Source organism: Microplitis demolitor, chromosome 7 (assembly GCF_026212275.2).
Source record: "Microplitis demolitor isolate Queensland-Clemson2020A chromosome 7, iyMicDemo2.1a, whole genome shotgun sequence".
NCBI lineage: Eukaryota > Metazoa > Arthropoda > Insecta > Hymenoptera > Braconidae > Microplitis > Microplitis demolitor.
Window position 1 is genome coordinate 15,731,590 of NC_068551.1, and position 25,365 is coordinate 15,756,954.

The 25,365-nt window shown below is 25.7% G+C and overlaps 2 protein-coding genes across 3 annotated transcripts; one reads left to right on the forward strand and one right to left on the reverse strand.

Annotated features, from left to right (window-relative positions):
* Positions 1-3,834: 3,834 nt before the first annotated feature.
* Positions 3,835-20,808, forward strand: LOC103575390 (integrin alpha-PS3). Its single transcript, XM_053740763.1, has 23 exons — positions 3,835-4,038; positions 4,130-5,035; positions 5,257-5,396; positions 5,467-5,640; positions 5,724-5,831; positions 7,478-7,858; positions 7,931-8,023; positions 8,563-8,720; positions 9,802-10,045; positions 10,130-10,259; positions 10,341-10,532; positions 10,607-10,692; positions 10,774-10,968; positions 12,814-12,913; positions 12,990-13,480; positions 13,765-13,846; positions 13,912-14,053; positions 17,639-17,858; positions 17,939-18,105; positions 18,940-19,123; positions 19,664-20,281; positions 20,561-20,614; positions 20,683-20,808. Exons 2-23 carry the CDS (start codon positions 4,666-4,668, stop codon positions 20,707-20,709), a joined length of 4,356 nt encoding a protein of 1,451 aa, XP_053596738.1. The 5' UTR covers positions 3,835-4,038; positions 4,130-4,665; the 3' UTR covers positions 20,710-20,808.
* Positions 20,809-21,601: 793 nt separating this feature from the next.
* LOC103575383 (nuclear RNA export factor 1-like) lies at positions 21,602-24,255 on the reverse strand. Of its 2 annotated transcripts, none has more exons than XM_008555147.3 (2): positions 24,125-24,255; positions 21,602-24,049 (listed from the first exon to the last, which is right to left on the reverse strand). In XM_008555147.3, the coding sequence occupies exon 2, from the start codon at positions 23,898-23,900 to the stop codon at positions 21,975-21,977; it is 1,926 nt and encodes a 641-aa protein (XP_008553369.1). In that variant the 5' UTR covers positions 23,901-24,049; positions 24,125-24,255; the 3' UTR covers positions 21,602-21,974. The 2 variants fall into 2 exon arrangements, with proteins under 2 accessions (XP_008553369.1, XP_014299245.1); XM_014443759.2 differs by having other exon boundaries at positions 21,602-24,072.
* Between the last annotated feature and the right edge of the window lie 1,110 nt (positions 24,256-25,365).

A 25,365-nucleotide genomic window follows, 5' to 3' on the forward strand; every position in this document is an offset into this window, starting at 1 on the left:
GTTAGTAGTCTATAATCTATACTCGTGTTGTTCATGTTTAGGAACCTGGATTATTGGAAAGGGATGAAGATATATATTGTTTTTTGTGTCTCTGTTGCACTAGTGATTTTTTTTACAAGTTCTGTTGATAAGTAAGTTATTTTTTTATCGATTGAGTTTACCACCAAAAAATTTAAATTACTATTTGAAATGACAACTGTATCAGAAGCCCAAGTAGTGCACTTGGCTTTGTGACACCTATAGAATAAAAGTTTTGAATAATAATTAAAATTTTAAAAAATGCATATACTGAATTTTGAATCCTCTAAACATGCATCTTTTAAATTTTATTTTATAACAATTTGAATTTATTATTTCAAAGTTTTAAAAATTATCAGATGTTCGCTAACTATACACTCATAAGTTTTGAGGCTGTTTTTTGACTTATCAATAAGTTTGACAAAGCGATCAGAAATTTATGTCACCGAAAAAATATCTGCTTAAAAGACTTAACACAAGTGACGACAAAAAGTAAATTACAAATAATGGTAAAATAAGTCATCTAAACGATTGTTTTAATTGAAATTACTTTTTTAGGACGGAAAAACGAAGACAAATTTCCTATGATTCTCAGAACCAACATATCCCAGATAGCAAAATAACGTCTTGATGAGTTCTGAATGAGTTCCTATTTATGATTTGGACATCTCATCAACATCTAAAAGAAGTCTTTAAGAAGTTTTTAAGATGTCGAATGAACCACCTAGGGAACTCAGTAAGACGTCTTCAAAAAGAGTTCTTTTTTCTGACTTCGTAAATAAGACTTCATTATGAATTTACCACGGCGTCTTTAAAAAGCTCCTAATTTTGACTTCATAAAGAAATTAAAAGAAGAATACATTTCGATGTCAAAAAACTGACGTCTTATTTATGGAATCTTCAAGAACTCTAGATTAAGAGTTCTTAAAAATGACATCTTTAAGAAGTTATCATAAGACTTCTTGATGACTCTTTCAAAAAGACGTCGTAAAGCAGTCATTCCGATTTGAATGCTGTCTGGGATGTATGTCTTATTTATGTACAAAAAACTTGGCTTTAAGACAAAAAGAAAAATTTGTCTTGTCCTTATAAATACATCTTTATGAAATCATAAAGTTGTCTTTAAGTTACTTGGGAGTAACACACTTGACTTTGTGACATCTACATAAGATAGCAGATTTGAGGCTGTTTTTTGACCTATTGATAAAGCACTAAAATATTGAGAAAACAATCAGAAATAATTGTCAAATAAATCATCATCTCATCATTTAAACGGCGTTTTAATTGAAATTACTTTTTTAAGACGAGAAAAAGAAAAAAATGTTCTAAGACTCCTAGGTTCAACATCTGTACACTTATTTATTAGATAAATTTCGATCGATAAATTTAAAAAAACTTGCCTTTGAAACAAAATAAAATTTGTTTCGTCTTTTTCAAAGACATCTTTATGACATCTTAGTGGTCTCTGTGCTACTTGGGATATTATGTATGAATCCAAAAAAATATATGTACCAGGATTTAGAATATAAAAAATTGGTGAAAAAAAAAAAACTTTAATAATAATGGATAGACTGCAATTTAAAATTTTTTTGTTAAAAGTGTACGAATTATAAAAGAAATACATGAGGAGCAATACCATCATCTTAAAAATGTTTCTAAACAAGTATAAAAAACATCAAGCAATCCCTAGTGGCAATATTGATCAATTCTGGAGTAAATCTTGAGCAAGTCAAGAAGAATACAGTGAATATTATATCTTTATAGCTACTGGGGATCAAGCTGTAAGTTATCTTTGTGTTGAAACTAAAAGATAGAAATTCAAAAGTTAAGACTAAATAATATCAATACTGAAATAAACTAAACTCTAACAGATACACATCAGTGTATTAAACCAAAGTTGAAATTGGAAGGGTCAATTTCTGACATTTACTAATTTTGGTGATGCTGGAAGGAGTAGACATGAAAATCTTAGTGTTTTCATTAACAAGTCACTTGTCATTGAAATAAATAATTAAAAATATGCGAAAAAATATTGTTAAAGTTTCTTCAGATGCATCATTAATATTTTTTCTGTCAGTATTTAATTTTTTCAATTAAGAGAAAAACCAAAAAAAAAAATTACTGTCGGTTACCTTTAGATAATAATTTATGTGATATACTGCAACTCTTTTAGGGTCAAGTAGTTTTCAAAATCACTGATAAATAAGATTTATTCTACTTCTTTTTAATCTTCTCGATGGAAAAAGTTCATTTATGGTCAATTTATTTTCAAAAAATAAATTTAAAAAATCTTGTAGCATAACTATTAAGTTTTGTATAAGACTTTGAGTTGTGCAATTGAAACTCTAGACAATACTTTTATACATTATTTATATTTCTATATTACGTTTTATAAACTTTGTTCAAGTGTTCGTCAAACTCTGAATCTTCTTTAATTATCGAAATTTTTTATTAACTCTCTAAAAATAGATTATTCCCACAATAAGTTGCATTTATTAGATATTTTATATATATTTATATTCCAAGTTACACGATAATAAAGTCCCAATAATACATACATACTCTATATATATTCCGGCCTCTTATTTATATATTTAAAAATAAAAAATGCTTTCATAAGCAATTATCAACATGAGGATCAACAATTATTATAAACATTCCAGTTGAATAATTCAATAAAAATTTATTTTTGCAACATAAATCATTGTGTTATTTATCTATTTATAATTCCATAAAAATATATGTATTTTAAAATAAATTATCATTGATAAGAATATATATTTTTAACATTTATTTTAGTCATATGATAATTTAAAAAACATTCAATCAAAAACAAATATACCACGCACGCAATATGACGTTTTGGGTGGCAGAAACTCTACCCAACTGAAAAATATTCAAACGTAAAATTTCTCTGAAAAGACGAATACCTAGTTGAAATGTAAATGTTATGTTCGAATATTTTTCAGTTGGGTACGACAAAAACCGCGTAGAATCCTATAGACTGTATTGGTTTCTATGCGGGTTTTGTCGCATTTGAGTAGATTCTATGGAAATTTTCGATAGGGATCGAACCAGGAAGTCGACTTTCTGCTTATGTTTTCTCTTGGTGGACTCCTCATGAGGCTTCAAGGCGATGTCAACAATGTCCATGAATTTGAAATTGATCAACACATGTACTTACTATTCAACTATAAATATTTGAGCTATTCATTTGATAATTACTAACTTAGAATATTGTTATTCAAAGATTCAATGAAAAATTGATGACTCTTTTTTTTAAATAAATTTCTTTAGCATCTAGTTAAATTAATTGATAGATTTAAACTGATATATTTTATAAGTAAATAATTGTTAATTATAATTTTACGTATTTAATTATGATACTAATATTAACCGACGTCTAATAATTTTTGGATTTTTGAATGAGTGTGAATGCAGCAGACACTTTTTTAAATTATAGAATAAATGAATAAAATGTAAGTAGAGTGAAAATTAAAAAATGCATATATAGATAAATGCAAAATCCGTATGCGCATTTTTTTAGATTTTTATTTAGTTATTTCAAATTTATAAATTGTCTAATATCTGCTACATTTATATACATATGTGAATGTAGTTGACAATTTTTAATTTAAAAAATTTCGAAATAAATGAATTAATTGTTAATCGAATAAAATTAAAAAATGCACATTTATAGAATTTGAAAATCAGTATGTGCATTTTTAGAATTTTTATATTTTTAATTGTTTAATTCATTTTATTTGTAATTAAAAATTTGTCTAATATCTGCTACGTTCACACTGTTTTAACGATCGATTATTTTCGACAGATAGCTATAGTCAACTTTACCTTTAGGTAAATTTTATATTTATTTATTCCATAGACAATATAAAATGTCGTAGTTAATTAATTAGGCCATACAAATTTATCTTAAGTAATTATAAATAAAATTTAACAATTGTCGTCAACAATAAATACAACTGGATGAGTGACAGTTGATAATACTTGAGTTGTCACGTACGTATAGGTTATGATTTATAAAAGTTAATAAATTTATTTTTTTAAAATAACATAATAATTATTGTTTATTGTATTTAATAATAAATAGGTTTACTTTGAAAATACGACATGTTCTGGCAGTATAAATTAAATTCAAAAAGGAATCAAAGTTTAGTCTATCTAACATCTACAAATACATCATCATCATCAAAGTCAACGTCATCATCAACAATAACAACAACGGAAACAAATTCTGGATGTAATATTATTAAAGAAAGACAACGACCAGTTTGGTTACATTTAATAGCAATATTTTTTTCAAAAAGAATGCTATATGCTGCAGTACAGTATGGCATATCAGTTGGTGTTATGATTCACTATCACGCACGTTTAGGTTTTCATTTATTATTATTAGCTGCGTGTATGGAACACGTTTAATTATTACTAATTATTACCACTTTTACTATTTTAATTAATTTAATTAAATCTAATAGTAAAAATAACAATATCGCAGTAATATTTATAAGTTTATTATTTTAAATGTCAATTATAAATGTTATTTTAATTTTAAAACGTGTGATTAATTAATTAACTAAAGTGAGGTATTGATATATAAATAAACAAAAAAAATTTTAATAAGTAAAAATGTTATTGCCATTAAGAAGAGTAGTGCTGATAAGTAGAAAACATATTATTAGTACATCAAAAGTACCAGTAAGATGGACATTAGGAAATAATTGTTGCCAGTATCGTGTGTCACGATCGTTGTATATTCAATCATCGTCATCATTTGTTAAAATTTATCAACGTAATGGATTGCTCAGGATTAATAATTATTTTTATACAACGCCAAAACGTAATATATCACCAGCAGTTGCTTTATTGATAAGACCTATTACAAGAATCGGTGCATTGTTGTTCGGTAGATTTTTTCGAAAATGGTGGGCACGTAAAACTCCTGAAGAAAAGAAACTGTACATAGCATGGGTCTGTAGGCAAAGGCAGAAAATTTATGGTAACTTTTTAAATAAACTTTCTTATTTATCAATTTAATTTTTTAAATATTGATATAATTAATTTAAATCGGGTTGTAACAGTTCAGGTATTTTTCGTTACAAGTCTTCTGAAATGTCCTTTAGATTTATCTCAAGGCCCAGAAGACAGCGTAACCCGATATAAATTAATGCTACAAATTAGGACATAGTTTTTAATTATTTTTCATTTGTTTTTAATTAGGAGCCTTCGGATTTTTTGTGTCGGTTCTTTTTATGTTTTATTTAATGAATATTGAGGTGGATCCGCTAACCGGTAGATCGAGATTTATAAGTATGAGCCCAGAACAACAAAAAGTTCTTGGAAAACTAACTTTTGAAACTGTAAGTTAAAATATTTAATTAATACTTATGTATATAATTTAAGTTAATTTATATATTTTATTTAAATTAGCACTTGGAGATGCACAAAGATTCAATAGTACCTACAACGCATCCAGCGTATGTCAGATTATTAAGAATTGTAAATAGATTATTAGAATCAAACAAAGATTTACCTCAAATTAAACAAAGAGATTGGACATTATCCGTAATTAATTCTGATGATCAAAATGCTTTTGTCTTACCGGTAAATTAAATAAATTTCGTATTATTAATTTATTTATTATAGGTAAATTTACATAAACTAATTATATTATTTTATTTTTACAGAGTGGAAATATTTTTGTCTTCTTAGGATCATTGAAAATGGCTGAAAATGATGATCAGTTAGCAACTGTATTAGCTCATGAAATAGCTCACGTTCTTTTACAACATCCAGTAACTAGATAAACTAATTACGGTAATACAGTCGGCTACCTGTTATGAGCCTGCTTCTAATAAGCCCCTCCCCCGTAATTAGCAGTTACTGAGTCCAAAACAACTTCCCTCACATAATCATTCTTTTGAGTTTCATACCATGCAGTCCCTGATAAGCCTCCGTAAAAATTGTCAAAATTATAAACTAAGAATAGAAAAAATTATACGAGTTAATGAGGAAAATTTACTACATATATTTCGCAGAAATTTTAGCACTGAGTACTAGAAAATTTAGGTAGTCCGATGTATCCTAGACAAACCGTCATTGATTCAATAATTAATTTACTAGAAAAATGGAGATAATGGCGTGTGACCAAACGTACATATGATGTTTAAAATCATTTATTTATTTATTTATTTAATACGTATTTCTGCAATTTACAATATGATACAATAATTCAATTATGATTAATGAACAAGATAGATGAAGACATAAAAATAGAAACATTATTTAGTACTTAAGTAGATCATAAGTAGACTTTTTGAATTGCTCTTATGAACCTCCGAAAACTTCTAAATCACAGGAGTAATTGTTAAGGGAAAAAGAGGTCTGAGATACAAAAAAAGGAGCATATTTATGTGATTTTTTTTTTCAGAGTACCTTGTTTATTAAAATTCTTTACATTTGTGACATTGTTAAGCATCATTTCAAGAATATTCTGCTAAATTTTCATAAAAAAATATTGAAAAATAAGCCAGTGGTAGTGGGGAGAGACGAGTCACCTAAAAAAAGTCTCCATGCCGTAGGCAGGATAAGTTATGACTGCTTCATCTGAAATAAAAAAAACCTAAAAGATTTCTTTAGTACATAAGTTTATCTTGAATTCGAACGAAGGATTTTTTTTCAATAGCTACTTATTTTTTAATTAAACGAAAAGAGCAATTTTTGGTAAAAATCAGAATTTTTTGATTGCACCTTTACCAAAAGAAGAAAAAGAAATCTTTTTGGTTTTTTAGTTTTAAATGAAGCAGTCATGAGTTATCCTGCCTACGGCATGGAGATTTTTTTTTTGAGGTGACTCGGTTCTCCCCACTACCACTGGCTTATTTTTCAATATTTTTTTTATGAAAATTTAACAGAATATTCTTGAAGTGATGTTTAATAATTTCACAAATTTTTTAAATTTTAATAAAGAAAGTACTCTGAAAAAAAACTCAAAAATATGCTCGTTTTTTTTTTTGTATCTCAGACCCCGATTCTTCCTTAACTGCATTAAGTCTTATCATGGGCTAAATTTAATGAATTACTCTGTTTTGTATTTGACACATGGACTAAACGGATATTCAGTTTTATTTGCCTTAATATATCCGGAGATACAAAATAACTATTAATGACCTTCTAGAAAAAGCAAAGCTAATGCAGATGTCGAGTTTGCAACCTCCAAGTGCACCGTATTGGTCTTCGATACTTGTTACATTTCCATTTCTTTTCATATAAAATTAAACAGGATTATAACGGGTAGTTGAGGACAAAATTAAACGCATGGTAGTGGAGGCTGAAATTAAAAAAAAATTTTCCCTGCTATCCCTAGACCAAGCTTATGACGAGTAGTCGACTGTAATTAATATTAAATTAAATTAAATTAACTTTCAATTTATAATTTTAGATTGAACAGATTTCGAGAAATTTAATACAAGATATACTTTTGGCAATACCTATCGCAGTAGTATGGGCATTGTTTCCAGATCTGTTGGCATTGTTTCTTCAAGCATTAGGAATAAATATGTTTGATATCCTTATTACGTATCCGTACAGTAGAAAATTGGAAAATGAAGCTGATAATGTTGGATTAATGTTGGCGGCCAAAGCTTGTTATGACGTACGACAAGCCGTTGTATTTTGGGGAATGATGAGAACTATGACAGAATTAAAGGTGACACCTGAAATGATTCCCTCCTGGCTTTCAACGCATCCAGATCATGCAGATCGTGAAAAAAATTTAACTCAACAGTTACCTTTAGCAATGGCCGTTAGACAGCAAAAAGGGGTAATTTTTTTTTTAATCTATTCATTTTGTAGTTAAAATTATTAATTGATTATTTATTTTTTGTTTAATTAGTGTCCAAAACTAAATCCAGCTGATCCAATAAAATTTTTCAACGCGCTTAGTATCAGAGAACGTGAATATACTTTGAAAAGAAAAGGAATCTTGTGATGAAGCAATAAAAAATGTAGTTTTAAAATTTATTATATTTATTTACCATTTTATTATTATTACATTTAAGTAACTAATCAACTTTATTTTTATTTCACATTGTTATATTTATTAAACAGTAATTAAAGTGCCTAATTCAAGTATTCATTATTTTTATGTGATTATTACAGTTTTATTTATTTAAATGTTCAGCTATTGCTTGTAATTTGAACATTAATTTTTTTTCTTTAATATTTAATTTTCATTGTTAGTCAAAGTGATATTGATACTGACAAATAAATAGAAAAATATAATTATTCTCTAACTATTTATTTATATTTATAAATAGATTGAATTTTTTTAAATATTCATTAGATGATTCGATATAATAATTAATTATAAATATCATTAGCGGACATAGAGCTTTGTGTAAAAAAGATTGTCTTATCAGTTCTGACTCTTCCTGTACTTGAATTATTGAAGGTTTTATTCACGAGTAATGAAGTTGATTCAATCACTGTTAAATTTCTTGTCATACTGATTCATTAAATAATTTTTTTTTTTTCGAAATGCTCGCAAGTAATTTAATAATATTCATACTTTTTGTTAATATTTCAATAAGTTTCTGTTATAATATCGTTTTAAAAAATGCAATTATTGCTCGTAATCGTGATTTTTCATATTTCGGATACAGTATTTTACTTCGAAAGCCCTGGTAAGTATTTCAAATAAATAATTAGTAGGAAAGTGCGAATAGTTTGAATTCACGAATTATTATTCGTATCAAATCGGATCAAACTATTTGATTCGAACTTTGAATTGAGTAATTTGAATTATTTGTGAATTTTCGTAATATTCGTGTTTTCGAATTATTTGAAAATTTAGTAATAATTGCAAAATTTTCTTTTGAACAATTTAAAATTGTTTTATTTATTTGAGTAATCCAAATTTTAGTCAGAGGTAAATAAAGCTCAGACACGAATCTACGAAAAAATTATTTTCGGTTACTTTAAAAAACTAAGTTATCCAATGAGTAAACATTAAACATTTAAAATCTGATCAAAATTTATGATATTGAAGTTCCCTGATTAAAAGAAGCGAGTTGCAATGTTAAATGCCTATAAGAAGGGTGATTAATAAGTATTTAAAATATTTTTTTTCCTAATCGTTTTAAATCGATTCTTTTAATAAGGGTTAGCTGACGTCTAATAATTTTTAGATTTTTTTCAAAATGATAAATAATAATAAAAAAGTGCATCTACAGTTTATTAAATTTTCTACATGTGCATATTTTTAGTTTTTTTTTTTTAATTGATATTTTGAAAAAATAATCTGAAAATTTTTCATCGTCTGTTAACTTCTGGATCATTCAAAATTTTCTCGATTCGAATTGAGTAATTCGAAAAGTCACAAATAATTTAAAGACAGATAATTTAAAAATTTTTGAATAGTTCAAAAAGTTACGAATAATTCGATAAGTTTCACGTGATTCGAAAAGTTACGAGTAATTCGAAAATTTTTGAATAATTCTATTTTATCTAATTATTCAACTTTAAAGTTTTCCATTAAATGAAAATTGAATATTCAAAAGAAGATCAAATTTTTTTCAATTTGAATTGATTAATTTGAAAATTGCGGAATAATTCGAAAGGTTTCGAATTATTGGAAAAGTTACGAATAACTCGAAAATCCGAATTACTTGAGTCGATTCGATTCGCACACCTCTTAATAATTAACTATAAATTATTGTAATAATTATTTTTATTAATTAAAAAACTGATGAAAAATTTTTAAAGGATGATTGTGGGAGCACCCAAAGCTAATTATTCATCAGTACCTAGAAGTGCACGAGCTCCTTACGAACCAGGTGCTTCTTATAGATGTAATTTAAAGAGTGTAAAGTGCGAACAATTTAGGCCAGTTGATGTTAATGATGAGTCAGGATTTATTAGTCAAGTTAATTATAATAGTATAATTAAAAAAGAGGATGGTTGGTTTGGTGCAGCAATGGCTTTAGATGAAAATAATGATATTTTAACAGTATGCTAATATTTATATTTATTTAAATCTAAATAATTTATTGATGGTAATTAACTAATTGATTAATTATTTGATAAATACTAGGTCTGTGCTCCAAGAACAATTTTATCTATTTTTTCAATAATTGATAAACACTTTAGCATGCATGGTGTTTGTTACAGTGGTAAAATATCATCAGGAAATTTAGAATTAGAAGATAATTTTGAATCTCATGGTATTCAATTATTGTTTTATAAATAAATAATTTAGTTAAATTAAAATAATTATTAAGTATAACATTTATTATTTAATTTAGATTTTTTGTCGACTTTTTGGTATAATCCTTTGCATGGATTTTCTGTACATTATGCTAAGACAATTGGAAATAATAAAAATAAATCTAAAATGATTACTGGAGCGCCAAAGCATGAAGTCATCGGTACTGTTCAAATCAAAGGTCAAAGAACAGCTATTCTACTTCCGACAATTGATGATTTAACACAATTTGGTATTTTTATTATTCATTTTATTAAATATCATCATTCAAAAATTGTCTACTTTAATTTAATATTATTTTTCAAGGATACGCTGTTACTTCAGGATATTTTTTTAACAAAATTAAACTTTTTTTTGCTGCTGGTGCTCCTGGGTGGAATCTTATTGGACAAGTAAATTGATTAATTTTTTTTTTTAAATTAATATGTAGATAAAAAATGATTGATGGTTCAATAAAAATTATTGGTGACAAGGTAGGAATATTAGATCCTGAAACAGATCCAGCAAAAGTAATAATGAGTATAAAAGGACAAATGGTTGGTGAATACTTTGGAGCTAGTTTGACAGCTGGAGATATTAATAATGATGGGTATGATGATCTTATTATTGGTGCTCCTCATTGGGGAAGTGATAATGGAAGAGTTTACATTTATTTTGGCAATACAAATGTAATTAATTTACATAATTTTATCCATATTATTTTACAATTAAAATAAATCATAAGGAAATGCTTTCCCTAGCGGATCCTAATTACGGTCAATTGCGGCATTTTTACCGTAATACAGTCCAATACTTCACTTTATAGTAATTTACCAGTAAATCTATATGCTTGTGGTAAAATACCTTAAATTTACCAAAAATACGATACATTTACCGTAATTAGTCCAAATCTTGTAAATTACCGCAATTAACGATAAATACCATAATTTGAGCCCGCCAAGGTTCTAATAAAATTAGAGAACTAGTTTCTTGATATAGTAGTTTTACTATTAAAATAATTATCGACAGACTTTAATACGTCAATTGCTTTGTAGAATCCACTTAAATGGATCGAAAACTGCATAGAAACCAATAGAAGCCTATTGGCAATCAATTTCTAGTACAAATAATTAGTTAATTTTTACTCAAAATTAATAAAAAGGGAAGCAAAATGCGCCTATGGGGTAAAATTGATCTCTTTACATCACTCATGAATTTAAATCACAAGGGGTAAAACAGTTTCCTTTCTATTACTTATAAATTTAAATTACAAGGAGAAAAATGGGTCACTCGAAGTTACTTCAAATAAAGTTTTAAATTTCTAAGTAATCTGCAAATTTTTGTTTGAACTAAATCATATTTTTTAAAAATAAACTAAACAGAGAAAAGTGGACATAAAAAATTTACCGATTTTTATTATGCTGTCGACGAAACTCGAAATAGGAAGTTGAAATGTCAAAAAATTATTATGCACTACTAAAATTATTATACACTTTAAACTTATTGATATATTTGACTTATTTAACTTTTAACTTATTGATAAATTGCAATGAAACTTATTTGTCCAAAACAAGAATTAAGTAAAGAATAAAAAATTTTTAGAGGCTCACAATAATAATTATAGTACAGCATCATCATTTTTTGGCGATTCAACTGCCTGTTGGAAGTTCGATCGACAGCATATTTAAAATACGAAGATTTTTTGACTCCATTTTTCTTCGTGTAGTCGCGGAGTTCGATTCAATTATTTTTTATTAATAAATTGAATTTTTATAAAAAACTTGTCTATTGACATTTGAATTATTGCGCATGTTCAATCTATTTTTAACTATCAATTGATAATTAAAAAGTGCGGAAGAGTATTCATTCTAGTATATAAACTAGTTTAAAAATAAATATAATCATAAGAAGAAATGTAAAAAGTAAAATTTTTTCGAAAGAAGTGAAAGAAAAATTAATACTTTATACTAAAAATACTTAAACTTGAACTTAAAAATTGTAACTTAAACATTAAAAATATATGACAGGTATTATAAAATTTATTGTTTGGAATGTTAAAATTCCCTCTATTGACCTCTTAGGTTCCGGGTTATAATTTCAAACACTAATTTTCGAAGTCTATTATTTTCCGTGAGGGCTTTATAACAATTTTTTCAACTCGATAATACTTTCTCAGTTTTACAGAGCAAATAAGATTTTCAAAATTTTTACTTTCACATTTTGCAGAGAAAAATTTCTATAGTGTTGGATCATATTCCCTAGAGTGCCCATTTAGCTTCCCACCCCTCATACTTTTATAATTATTATAAAAATTTCAATTAATTCGTGTCAGAAATTATTACTATTTAATTTTAATTTTTATCTTCAATAAAATTATTAAATCAAATTTATGAAAGTCATTAAAAATTATAAAACGTCAAATTTTTTATTGATAAGTTCTTAAATTTTGTTCTTATTATGGTTAATGTTAATTGTTAAGGTATAATTATTATCGCATTATTATTTCATAATTTTAATTATTTATAATGCATTAGAGATTTTTAGAACCACCGATTATAATTAATGGACCAATGGAAGACAGTTGTTTTGGATACTCTATAACTACTGGTGACATGGACTCAGATGGATATAGTGGTGCTTGAATTGATTATTTAAATTAAAACTATAGCTATGGTTGATTTATTACTTCACTAATTGAATTTGTGATTAGATTTAATTGTAGGAGCACCTTGGGAAGACAATGGAGTAGTTTATATCTACAACGGTGATTCAATATCTAACATGGAGACTAATTTAAATGTCCAAGTACTCAGAGTTAAATCAACAGTAAAAACATTTGGATTTTCATTATCAACTCCTGTCGATATTGATGACAATGGATTTCCTGATATTGCTATTGGAGCTTACAAATCTGGTCATGCTTTAGTATTGAAAAGCAGACCTGTCTTGAAAGTTAATTTATTTGGTCACTCATCACCTCGTTCTCTCGATCGCAATACCACGAGGTTTCAATTAACATTTTGCGTAGAGCATTTTAAAAATGGAAAACTTTTCCAACCATTTGTAGAGAGTTTTAATTTGACAATTCTTGTGGATAAAAATTTTAAAAGAGTTAATGAAACGAAAATATTTGTCCAGCATATTTTCAAGTGGAATGATACTTTAGTTACTCTTTGCATTAATAAAGATATTCAGTTATTGGTAAAATAATTAATTAATTATTTATTTACTTTAATAATTACACTGTAAAAAATCTGGAATGAATTCGGAGTACTTACGGATTCTAAATTTTATTTCAATCTGCATTTACTCCAAACTGTAGTTTCAATATTAAAATAAACTCCCCTTCAAAATGAATTTCACTTCGAAGATATTAGATAAAAAGTCGTCTGCTTCGCATTCACTCCGGATTTAATCCGCGTTCACTTTGCAAATTTTTTACTGTGTATTTATCTATTTAAAAATTTAATTATTTATTTTTTTAGGAAAGTAATAAAAATTTTATCGATTCAATTGATGTTGAAGTGACTCATAAATTTCATAATGTAACAATTTCAAAAGATAAAGGTAAAATTATCGAATTATATTTGACAGATATTTGTCATAAATTGTAATAAATAATTTTTCCTCAGGCGCCGTTGTATGTGATCTGTGTCCCATTGGATACAAAGGAGTGGAATCGACTATCAAACATTTAAGTATTCCATTTAATACCGAATGTGGATTAGATGAAGTTTGTACATCTTCAATATCTTTATCTACTAATTTCATTGGGTAAAAAATAATCTTAATATTAATTTACAATTTATGATGCAAGAAATAAGGATTTGGGTATGTACAAATCACAGTTACTTTTTCATGCATTCGACATAAAAAAAATTAGAGAAAATTGCTCGATAAAATAGTCGTACATTTTTATCATCCCATCGATTGTTCGAAAGTACTTTTTTTATTTCTAATATGGGTCCCTGGATTCCATTTAAGGGAGCAATGCCTGTTTTATACCCTTGTGGCTTTTACAAATTTCGCGCAGTCAGCACCATTATTTGTATAACTGACATTGTAAGCTAATTTTACGAACTGGAACATTTTTTTGACGTTTAATTTTCCTTTTGACTTTAGCTGCTACATTTGTTAAGATAACGATTAAAAGTAGGACTAAAAATTAATTTGCCTCAAATTTTGTATAGTGAAGTTATAGAAGCAACACTATTAACAATAAGTTTTAGTAATGTGATAATTAATACTGGTATTCATTAAATTTCTTGACATTGTTGGCTAGTATTATTGTATTCTGGCATTAGTTACAACTAATTGATGGGTTTTTGTTTAATTTTTTTTTTTTTTTTTATTATAATATATTGATAATAATTCATTTATACTAACTAAGGATCTGATTGAAATTTAATAAAATAAAAACACATTTTTATTCAACGAAAAAATAATTTTAACACGACATAAAATAATTCAAAATTACAACTAAATCTTTTTTATTAGTATGGTGGAAATTCTGGCTTTTAGTAAATGGTAAATTTAATATAATAATATTATAAATCTTCAGGTTAAATCGATTTCACTTTAATTTTTCGATTAATTTTTCCCTAACTACACAATTGAAAATTTTGTGTTCTTGATGTGTATAAAAATTCAATGGTTAAATATTTTGTGTCAATTACTTGACACCATCAAGTGTAAATTTAACTAAAGTTGTATGTATTATCTGTTCTCAACAAGTTTTAAACCTTTATTATTGTTTGACACAAGTACAATGTATTAAATTAACAAAAAAAAATTGAGTGGACCATTTCGAAGATGAGATTTGTGTTAATTTAAATTTAACATAAATTTTTCAACTGTGTATCGATTGAGTTTTCACCATAAATTTTGTGTTAATTTTAAAGCTAAATAAATATTGATAATTATACTTTTTATACTAAGTAACACTTTTTAAGTGTTAAATAGTAGATCGATTTAAAATTTAAAAGGAACACAGTGAAATGTATTGATTTAACACAAAATAATCAACACAAAAAATTTAACACGGACCGTTTTTAACACATATCCACAATGTTTTTTACTGCCATAAGTACCCACAACCCTATTTATTTTTTTCAATTAAATAATAATCTAAGAACTAAACAAAATTGTTAGATCTATTTAATTTTATTAAAATAATATGTTTCCAAAATATAATAATTAATAATGATCAAGAAAACTTTTTATTTCACAACAAAATTTCTGAACGCATACAAAAAATTTAATCCATAATTTTTGACAAATTTTAAGTTCAATTAATATCTTCGAGTCTTTATTTAAATAACTTATAAGTTTTTTTAACAATTCAAATATATTAATAAATAAAAACACAAAAAAATTTTTAACCAAACCTTGGGTTGTGAATATTTTTTGTTACATTTCATTTATTGAACTGAAGAAATGTTTTTTAAATGCATAAAAAAAAAACTATAGACACCGATAATTTTTAACAAGTTTCAAATAAAAATAAAAAACTCCAAGCTTATTTTTCTATAATCAGCATTTTTTTATTAATTAATAACACTTGCATTAATAAATAACGGAAAAATATCTTTTTAGCCAAACCTAAAGATGTGGGTAGTTATTTTATTTTCTATCCCATATACTTTCACAATATCTTTGTTATTTTACTTAAAAAAAAAAAAAATTATAATAACAATAATTAAGTATCAACTTACCATTAAGTTATTTATTAACAAACGATAAATCTCGTATAATATTGGTTAACTGATGTCGAGTATTTATAAACTATTATTTAATTTAAAAATTGTTCAGTCAAAATTGTTAATTTTATCTTATTATTTAATTCTTTATAATCTTAATTAAAGAATTTCTGATTATATTATAATGTAAATGACATTATAGTGCTGGGAACAGATAAACTGCCGTCAAATAAGTTTTGAAAATCTAAATAATGATACATACCTTGAAAGCATGGTCCTGGAGTAAGCAGATAATTAGTAATTTTCAGATTTTTTTTTTTCAGTAAATAAATTACATAAAAACAAAAACTAAAAAATATGCACATGTAGAAAATTTTAAAAACTAAAAGTGAAATTTTTTCAAATATTTATTTTTTTAATAATTTATTGTTTAAAAAAAACTACAAAAATTATTAGATGCCGGCTAACTTCAGTATCATCTTGAAAACTCACGTTAAAACAAAAATAAAACAAGAATAATAATAACAATAATAAGATAAAATTTCCCGCTTGATATTTCCAATGAAAATCTACATTATCGACAATCGTGTCGGCTATCGGTTTTTTTTTTAATTTTTAAAATATGAAAAAATGCAAAGATTTTCCAAACAGAAATATTCCAATTATTCTATTTTTTGACCTGGAATACCCCATACATAAATATTTATATAATGACATAAGTTCTATATCATTATTTATACAATCATATATAATTAATATATCATATTTTTCTCTCGGATATTTATAAAATAACATTTTTAATGACAACTGGAGCACCCGGGTCAAAACATTTCAAGCCAAAATAATATTAAAATTTTATCTCGGTCGAAAAATAGTCCAGTTAGTGAACACAGTGAAAGGAAAGGCTGAAAATTAACAAGGCCGATAATTAGGCCTAAAAAAACCGAAAATAGGCCGACTCAATTTATCGTTCAATTTTCGACTTGTTTATTAAGAATAATAAAATTTCAGTGTATTTTCTACCAACTTTCGACTTCTTCTGATAAAATCTACGATTTCTGCGGGATTTCGATCAAATTTAGGCCTCTTCGAATAAAATTCTATGATTTCGGGGTGTTTTTGGCCAAATATTTTTGCCCGGATAAATTCTTCAATCATCAGCCTTTATAAGATTATTTTTGAAAAAATACTTCTTTATATATTCATAGACTACCAGAACGTTTAAAAATTTTTTTATGAATTTTCAATAATTAAACTTTATTTTAATATTTATAATTATTGATAAATTATATTCAAATATTTATAAATAAAATTAACTAAATTTATCATAAATATCAGTACAATGAGCTTCTGTTAATGATCTTTTTAAATAGTGATTCAATGTCATGAAAATTACTGGTTAGTAAGAAAGTAAACGATTGTTTGTTATAAAATGATTTTAATTAAAGTACATTAGCAAAATTGAAATAAAAGAATTCAAGCAATGGAGTAAGTACTTTTTTACCCTACTACACATAATTATTAATTTTTATATTTTTTTTGTTACTTTGCATAGGTAATTTTTATTTGTTCATACGAAAAATTTTATTTCTTGCTCCAGGAATAAAGCCAATGTTAAAATGAATACATACAATAATAAAATTATTTAAAATTTTCATAGGCTCAGTGATAAATTAACTTGGTTAATTGGATCCAAAGACATAAGCTTAGAATTAAATATTAAAAATGAAGCTGAGCCAGCGTATTTAACATCAATTAGTATTGAATTACCTGAAAATATTTATTTGCGTAGCGTATTACCTTTTTGTCAAGAAATTACAGATGGAGAAAATTTAAAAGTCACTTGTGATGTTGATAATCCATTGTTAATCGGAACTACGGTATCTAAAATTCAGTTTATATTCTTAAAAAATAATTAAGTATTAATTTTTTTTTAAATAAATTAAAAAATATTTTGTAGAAAACGATCACCATAGATTTAGATATGAGTCAAATAAATGACGGCAGTTTAAATGGGACGACTGTAGTCTTTGATATCAAAATAAATACACGAAGTCAAAATAATGGTGACCAACATATATATGAATCTCTTTTATTATTAAGTGAATTTGTTTTTAATTTGCATGGGTAAATTTTTAAATGATTTATTACACGGAAAAAGAGTAGTGCAAAAATTACAGTTTTTAGGGCAAAAACACGTCCCTTGTAAAAAAAAACTTTTAGTATTATAGTTTGCACTGTAAAAATCGAGATTACACTGAGAAAAAAATTAACTTTTGTGAAACAAATATTTTCTCGAGTAACAAATCGACATAAATTTTTGTATCATTAATTTTATATCTAGCGCAAAGAATCATTTTCTTAACAGAAGAAAATGATAATTTATTTACACTTTTACAAAAAATTAAGGATCAAAATATCTTGAAATAAACTTTCTTCCATTAAGAAAATTTTTTTGAATGAAATCTTCAAATTTTTGCACCAAAAATATATTAGATTGAAAACTTTTAATAGCATAACTTTTGGTGGTAAAAATATATAGTCGGACCTCGTTATAAGACTATCATTCTGTCTTTTTTATGAATCAGGTATCACAATAGTTTGAGAGAGAAATTAATAGTCTTATAACGAGGTCCTACTGTACAACGATTCAAAAAGATTTTTTTCTCTCAGTGTACTTCTTGTAATAACGTAATTACAATTATAGATACAAACTATTACAGTTTCTAATATATCTTTAGTTGAATGAAATTTTATTAAAGATTGAAAAAAGTTTTATGTGAAACTATAATAATTGCTTCGTTTCAGGAATAATGTAATTTTTACAGTTCTTACAGTTAAGTACAGGGACTTTGCTGGTATATATTTGAAACTGTAATTTTTCACCTATTCTTTTTTTCGCGTACGTCAAAAATAATCAAATAATTTTTAAATTAATTTTCATACTTTTTTTTTGTATAGAAATGCTAATGACAAGAACTATTACTATTCAACTGAGGATGAGTCAACATCAAATATTAGTTTTCAGCATGCGTATCAACTTCAAAAAACTGGCGAAACTCCGGTTTTGCTATCAAGACTTACGATTAATGTACCTATTAAATTACGGGGAGTAGAAATCGTTACTTTAACGAATAAGCCACGAGTAAATATTATCATTATTTTTTTTTAAATTAAAATTACGTAATTATGATTAACCCGGTGTATTATTGATCACAAAAAAAGTTCTTTCAAGTTTTATGAACGTTTTCAATTTTAAATCATCTACTAATTTTATAGTCCATAAAAATTTTTTTTTAACCATTAGATTTTTAAATCTAAAAAAAAAATATTTTAAACTTTTTATTTATTTAATATTTTTTGTTTTCATTTATAAACATTAACAGATCTCAATTTATATTGTTAAGAAGCAAATTCTTAAATAATAATTGACATGAGAAATTTTCTCTATATATTTATAAAGTAATGAATAATAAATAAATATTTAAAAAAAGTATATATTTTTAATTCGTAATGAAATAATATTTTACTTCGATCTATAAATTTGTAAATAAAATGTTCAAAAACCTGAAAGAATATTTATTAATATCAATAATAAGTGAACTCAAGGAACAACATAATTACTTGATATTACTTTGATTAAAAATTTAATTAACGTAAATTCTATAAAATAATTTTCTCCTAGATTTTTATCTCAGGAAAATTATATATATGTTCAACGATTGGAATTCCAATGGTGAAAAAATCAATAAATTATAGTCCAATGATTTTAAAAGAAGAAATTCTAGAATATAATTTAAATACCAGTGAAAAAATATCAACTAATAATTCAAATTTAAAAATAAAACGAAGTACTGATCAACTTCCTGATAAATTAATTCCACTGATGATATCAAATCCTCAATCAGAAACGTTAATAAATGAGAATGTACCTAAAAAATATTTAAACTGTACGTCAACGGATGTTGAATGTGGAAAAATAATTTGTGATATCGGTTCTCTAAGTAGTTATCAAGATACCGGTGGACTGCAGCTAGATTTTTCAATTAATCCTTTACTTTTATGGAATAACACTCAAGAAAGTTATGAAGAGCAAGTTGTTTTTACAACAGATGCTTTGATTGATGTTATTAAACCTGTAATGAAAGAATTTATTTCCGGTACAAATTTAATTACTTATACTCATACAATTATTTATAAAATTGATAGTAATAAGAATAAATCAATCAGTATTTGGATTATTATTGGATCTGTGTTACTAGGATTAGTTGCATTATTCATTATTGCAATTATTTTATACAAGGTAATTAGCTTTAATTTTTTTTTTTTGTTGAAATTTTTTAGATGATACTAAAATTAGCCGACGTCTAATAATTTTTTAATTTTTTAAAAATTAATAAATTAAAAAAAAAATATTTGAAAAAGTCACACCAACAGTTTTTTAAATTTTCTACATGTGCATATTGTTAGTTTTTTTAAAAATTAAATTGTTGAAAAGAAAAATCGAAAAAATGTCAATGGTCTGCTAACTTCAGCATCATAATTTTTAGTAATTAATACGCATATTTAATTTATATTTCAGTATGGATTTTTTAATCGCAGTAAAAAAGAAGAACTAGCAGCCCTAAAAAATGAAGTAAGTCAAAAATATTAAGTACAATAATTTTATTTAATATTTGTATAATGTTTTGTTCTTAATTTTAGACAGACAGCATGTCAGGAGCGTCGTAATTATAACTTTCGTTTATTTATAAAAGTACATCATTATTTATTGACTTTTTCCTTTTTTTGTTAATATAAGTAATTAATTAATTAATTTGTGAAAATTCATATTTAATAAAGCGTTCGGTAAAAATACTACTGAAATTGATAAAAAAAACAAATAAAATTTATGTTATATCTATATCTCAGATATATGGAAAAATAATAATTTTATTTTCGTGAAAAAACAAAATTCATTCCAGATTCCAAAAAAATTGGACATGTAGAACTTTTAAATTTGAGTAAAAAATATGATTGATTTAGAACTTTACGTTCATAAATTTTAAACTAGATGAGAATTTTTTTTAAAAGCTTTACAGTGAAAGGGAAAAATGTAGTATAGGTTTTTAAAATTATGTTATAAAAATTTTCTAATCTAGTAGAAAATTCATGCGCATAAAATTCTAAATCAACTAGATGTTTTGTTATTAAAATCCTAAAAGTTCAAAAAAAGTTTAACTTGGAATTCAAATCTATCGCAAATTTAGAAATTCCACATGTCCAATTTTTGGAGAATGAATTTTTCTACACAGGTTTCATCCTTAAAAATTTGATTTTATATATTTATTAATATAATTTTTAATTACTTTCATAAGTAGACGTTTTTAACACAAATTTCACTTAAGAAATTTCCTTTGAAAATAAAAAAAATAAAATTTAAAAAAAGGTTTCATTGACTTTTGACTTTAAAAATGGAATGTAACTTGAAAGAAAACGTTTTGATGAGTAATTTTTTATAGAAACATCTACTTACTTATATAGTTATAATATTGAATGATATTATTATATTTAATAATACTTTTAATTCTTGTTCATAATAAAACAAAGATAGATAATTGATTATTATTAATAATTGGCACTTGTATGAGTTATTATCTATATAAAAATTTTTCTTCTCTTAATTATATACTTTTTTAACTCAATAGCAAAAAAATGTTGACAAATAACTATTAATTACTTAAAATATTACGAGTATTTATTTCAGTAACTAGAGAGTATTGATAAGTACTTTGATTAACCAAAATTAAGATCAACTTATATCTTTGATTTTATCATATACTTAATCTTAATATAGATTTTATAAGTTATGTAATACTTTGACCATAAGAAATCATAAAAAACTATGATTCAAAATCTTAAATTTAACAATAAACTTTTTTTAGTCATGACATAAGTAATAAGTGTTAACAAAAAAATAAATAAAATATAAAGCGTAAAAAATAAACAAAGCACCATCACCTAAAAGCTTCTGGAGGTATAGCTCCGCGTTTATGGTGTTCCTCGAATGCTTTGATACCAACATCATAAATCCAATTGACTTCCGTTAAACATTTGTAGCTCCATTCATAATTCATTTTCGTTGTTACACTCAATGCTCGGGTCATTTGTTCTTTGATGGCATCAGGAAGTTGAGTGTTACGATTTGGTATCATTGGCGATGAAACTGGTGCTGGTGTACTTGGGATTCCCTCAAGACTTTGGGTTGTCTGAACGATATTCTGCTGCTGTTGCTGATGACTGAGCTGCTGTTGATAAACCAGTTGCTGTTGATCAATAAACTGCTGTTGATTTTTAGTAGCATCAGTTAAATGAAGTTGTTCATTGCTGATACAGTAGCCTGTTCCGAATTGTTCAATAATAAATGTCCTGCTAAAAAAACGTACAGTGTTGGTCTTGACACCAAGCTCTTTAAATAATCCGGTGATTGTTATTATCATCATAGACTCTGTGAGAGCTTTTATATCAATAGTAAAAGTTTCAGCAAGATGTTGAGTCTTTGGAAATCCTGATAAACAAGTGACAATGTGAAGCCTTCCTGTATTAAATAATTTTATTCTTCGAAAATTTTTAGTGTGGATTAAATTTCTATCACCAGATGCATACACACTGTTTACATCTATTGTAGATTTAGGATCTATTGTCATTGTGAAAACTGCATTATCGAGATAAGCGTCCAGTAATGGCTGTCGTGAATCGCTATCATAAATGTCAAAATACAGTTTTATAAATTGTTGAGTTATTGTCAGAACGTGAGAATTTGTTGCAAAGAATTTAATAAATTCAGGCAGAGATTTTGTTTCTTCGATATCAAATTTTATAATTTTTGGCAATGGTTTACCATCCAGACGTACAAGATTTGGAAATTTTTCTCTTATCACAGTTGAGTAATTCAAATCCATCTTCTGCAATTTACTGATAAAGTCATTACCTTCGAGACGTAGTTCCTCTAACTTAAGATTCTTTAATACTTTTAATGTCGATTCATACCTTATTTTATTATTACCAAGATAAAGAATTTTTAAATTTTTAAAATGTGTACTTAATACAGTCAGTTTTTCAATCTTTGATAATTTATTGTTTTCAAGATTTAACGCTTCTAAATGCGGTACTGCTTCCGCAGCTATTTCCAATACATAAATAAGTATCTCTGGTCTAAATAAAGCACAAAAATAATCATCAATAAGATGAACATCAAGATGAAAACACGACAAATCAAGTGATTTAGTTTCTTCAACGTATCTACTTGCCATAGCTAATCTAATACGCATTTTAAATACTTCATCAAATTCAAACTTTGGGAATCCTGATGAATGTGAATAAATATGTATCTTAAAATCACGTTCAATACATATTTTTTCATGACAATTAACTAAGCTTTCTGCAGCCTCTTGATTATCAACATAAAATATAACCTTGCGATTTATAATTTTATACATAATTGGTACAAATGTCTGCGGTTTCATATAATTTAATAAAGCATCAATTAGTATTTTTTTATCATACATATGGACGTGCGGCATCACTATTTGGTACCAGTTTGCTTCACTAAGATTATCTAATTTATTCCAAACAGTTTTTGGTCTTCTAGATACATTATATGGTTCTGTTCCACTTAACCTATTTTTTCGAGTAAATAATACTAGACTTTTATTTTTACCTTTTTTATCATCATCATCATCATCATCATGTCCATTATTACCATTAATAAAACCAATTGATTTGGGCTGAGATTTATTTCTAATCTTGAAAGATATTTTTTGTCTACTAGAACTCCAATCCATGTTGCTGGTAGCATCATCATCATCATCATCATTATCATCACCATTTCTCAAAAAAAATCCAAGTCTTGATTTTATCGATTTCCCAGTAAATTTAGACATTTTTAATTCTGTCTTTTTTAAATTAAACTTATTACGCACTTTGTAACAGCTACAGAGTAAATTTCAAAAGGATAAAGTTGTTTATGTGATTAAATAAACACCATGTTATCTGATACCGGACTCACTGGACCACACGCTGGATCGTAGATCTGTAGATAGTGTAGGTTAAAGTCTGATATTTATTAAAAATGATAAATAAATTTTAATTAAATATTAATTATTACTTTTTTCAGTTAGTTTGTAGTTTCAGTTATTTTTTATTGTCACGTGTTTATATTTATTTAAATTTAATTCAAGTGTTTCAAAGTTATGAATTGCACGCGTGCGTCTTTTTCGGTTAAAATCTTTTGTTATATTTGAGTTGGTAACATTGATAATGATGATCAAAGTCTTTAAGAATGTAGGGGATTACAGACTAAATGTCAAAACATTCTCCCACTTCTATTTAAAAGTTTCCCCTCGATTTATTTATTATTTTTTAAACTTCCCTCCAAGAAAATTTGAAATTAACAAAAAACTAAACAAGTTATTGTTTTAGGTTTTATTTATGAAAAGTGAGTTTTCAGGAGATATTGAAGTTTCCAGGTCCTAGAAAATTATTATAATTATTTTCCGAATGATGTCCGTGTGTATATGTAGGAAATGAGTGTGAATGTAATTGACAAGTGGGAATTTATTAAATTTTTGAATAAATAAATAAAATGTAAGTGAAATAGAAATTGAAAAATTCGTATTTAGATCAATGAAAAATCAGTACGCGCATTTTTTAAAATTTCATTATTTTTATTTATTCATTGAAATTTATAAACTATCTCATGTCTGTTACATTCACTCTCATGTATAGCACGGGTGTTTTATTTAATGAGTGTGAATGTTGCTGACAATTGTCAATTTTAAAATTTTGAATAAGTGAATTAAATAAAAATTGAATCAAATTTAAAAAATGCGCATTTATAGAATTTTAAAATGAGTATGTGCATTTTTTTTATTTTTACATCATTAATTCGTTTATTTGGAATTTTTCTGTTACTTTCGCACTCATTTTTATTTATTGATTAAAAGCAGATGATTAATTGAAAAAATTAAAACACGAGTTGAAAAAAAGGGAAATGTAATCAGTTTTATTACGATGCAAAGAAAAAAAAACTTAGTTACCAATTAGGAGTTAAACGATACCTGGTAAGTAAATTTCAGCAAAACTTTCATATCAATATCGTACATAATTCAAAATACCAAATTTAATTAAACAGCTCATTTATAATATCGGTAAGCAATTTTTTAAATAATTTACATCCCCGCTTAATTTTGGATACATTGTCTTTTTTTTTATGATCAAAAAAGTAGAAGACATTGAAAAAATTTATTTCTTTTAAATACACAAATAAAATACTTATAGAGAAAACTTTCAAGATTTTCATATAAAAATCTTTTAAAATTAATTTCATGCATGTTCAAAAAATTTAAT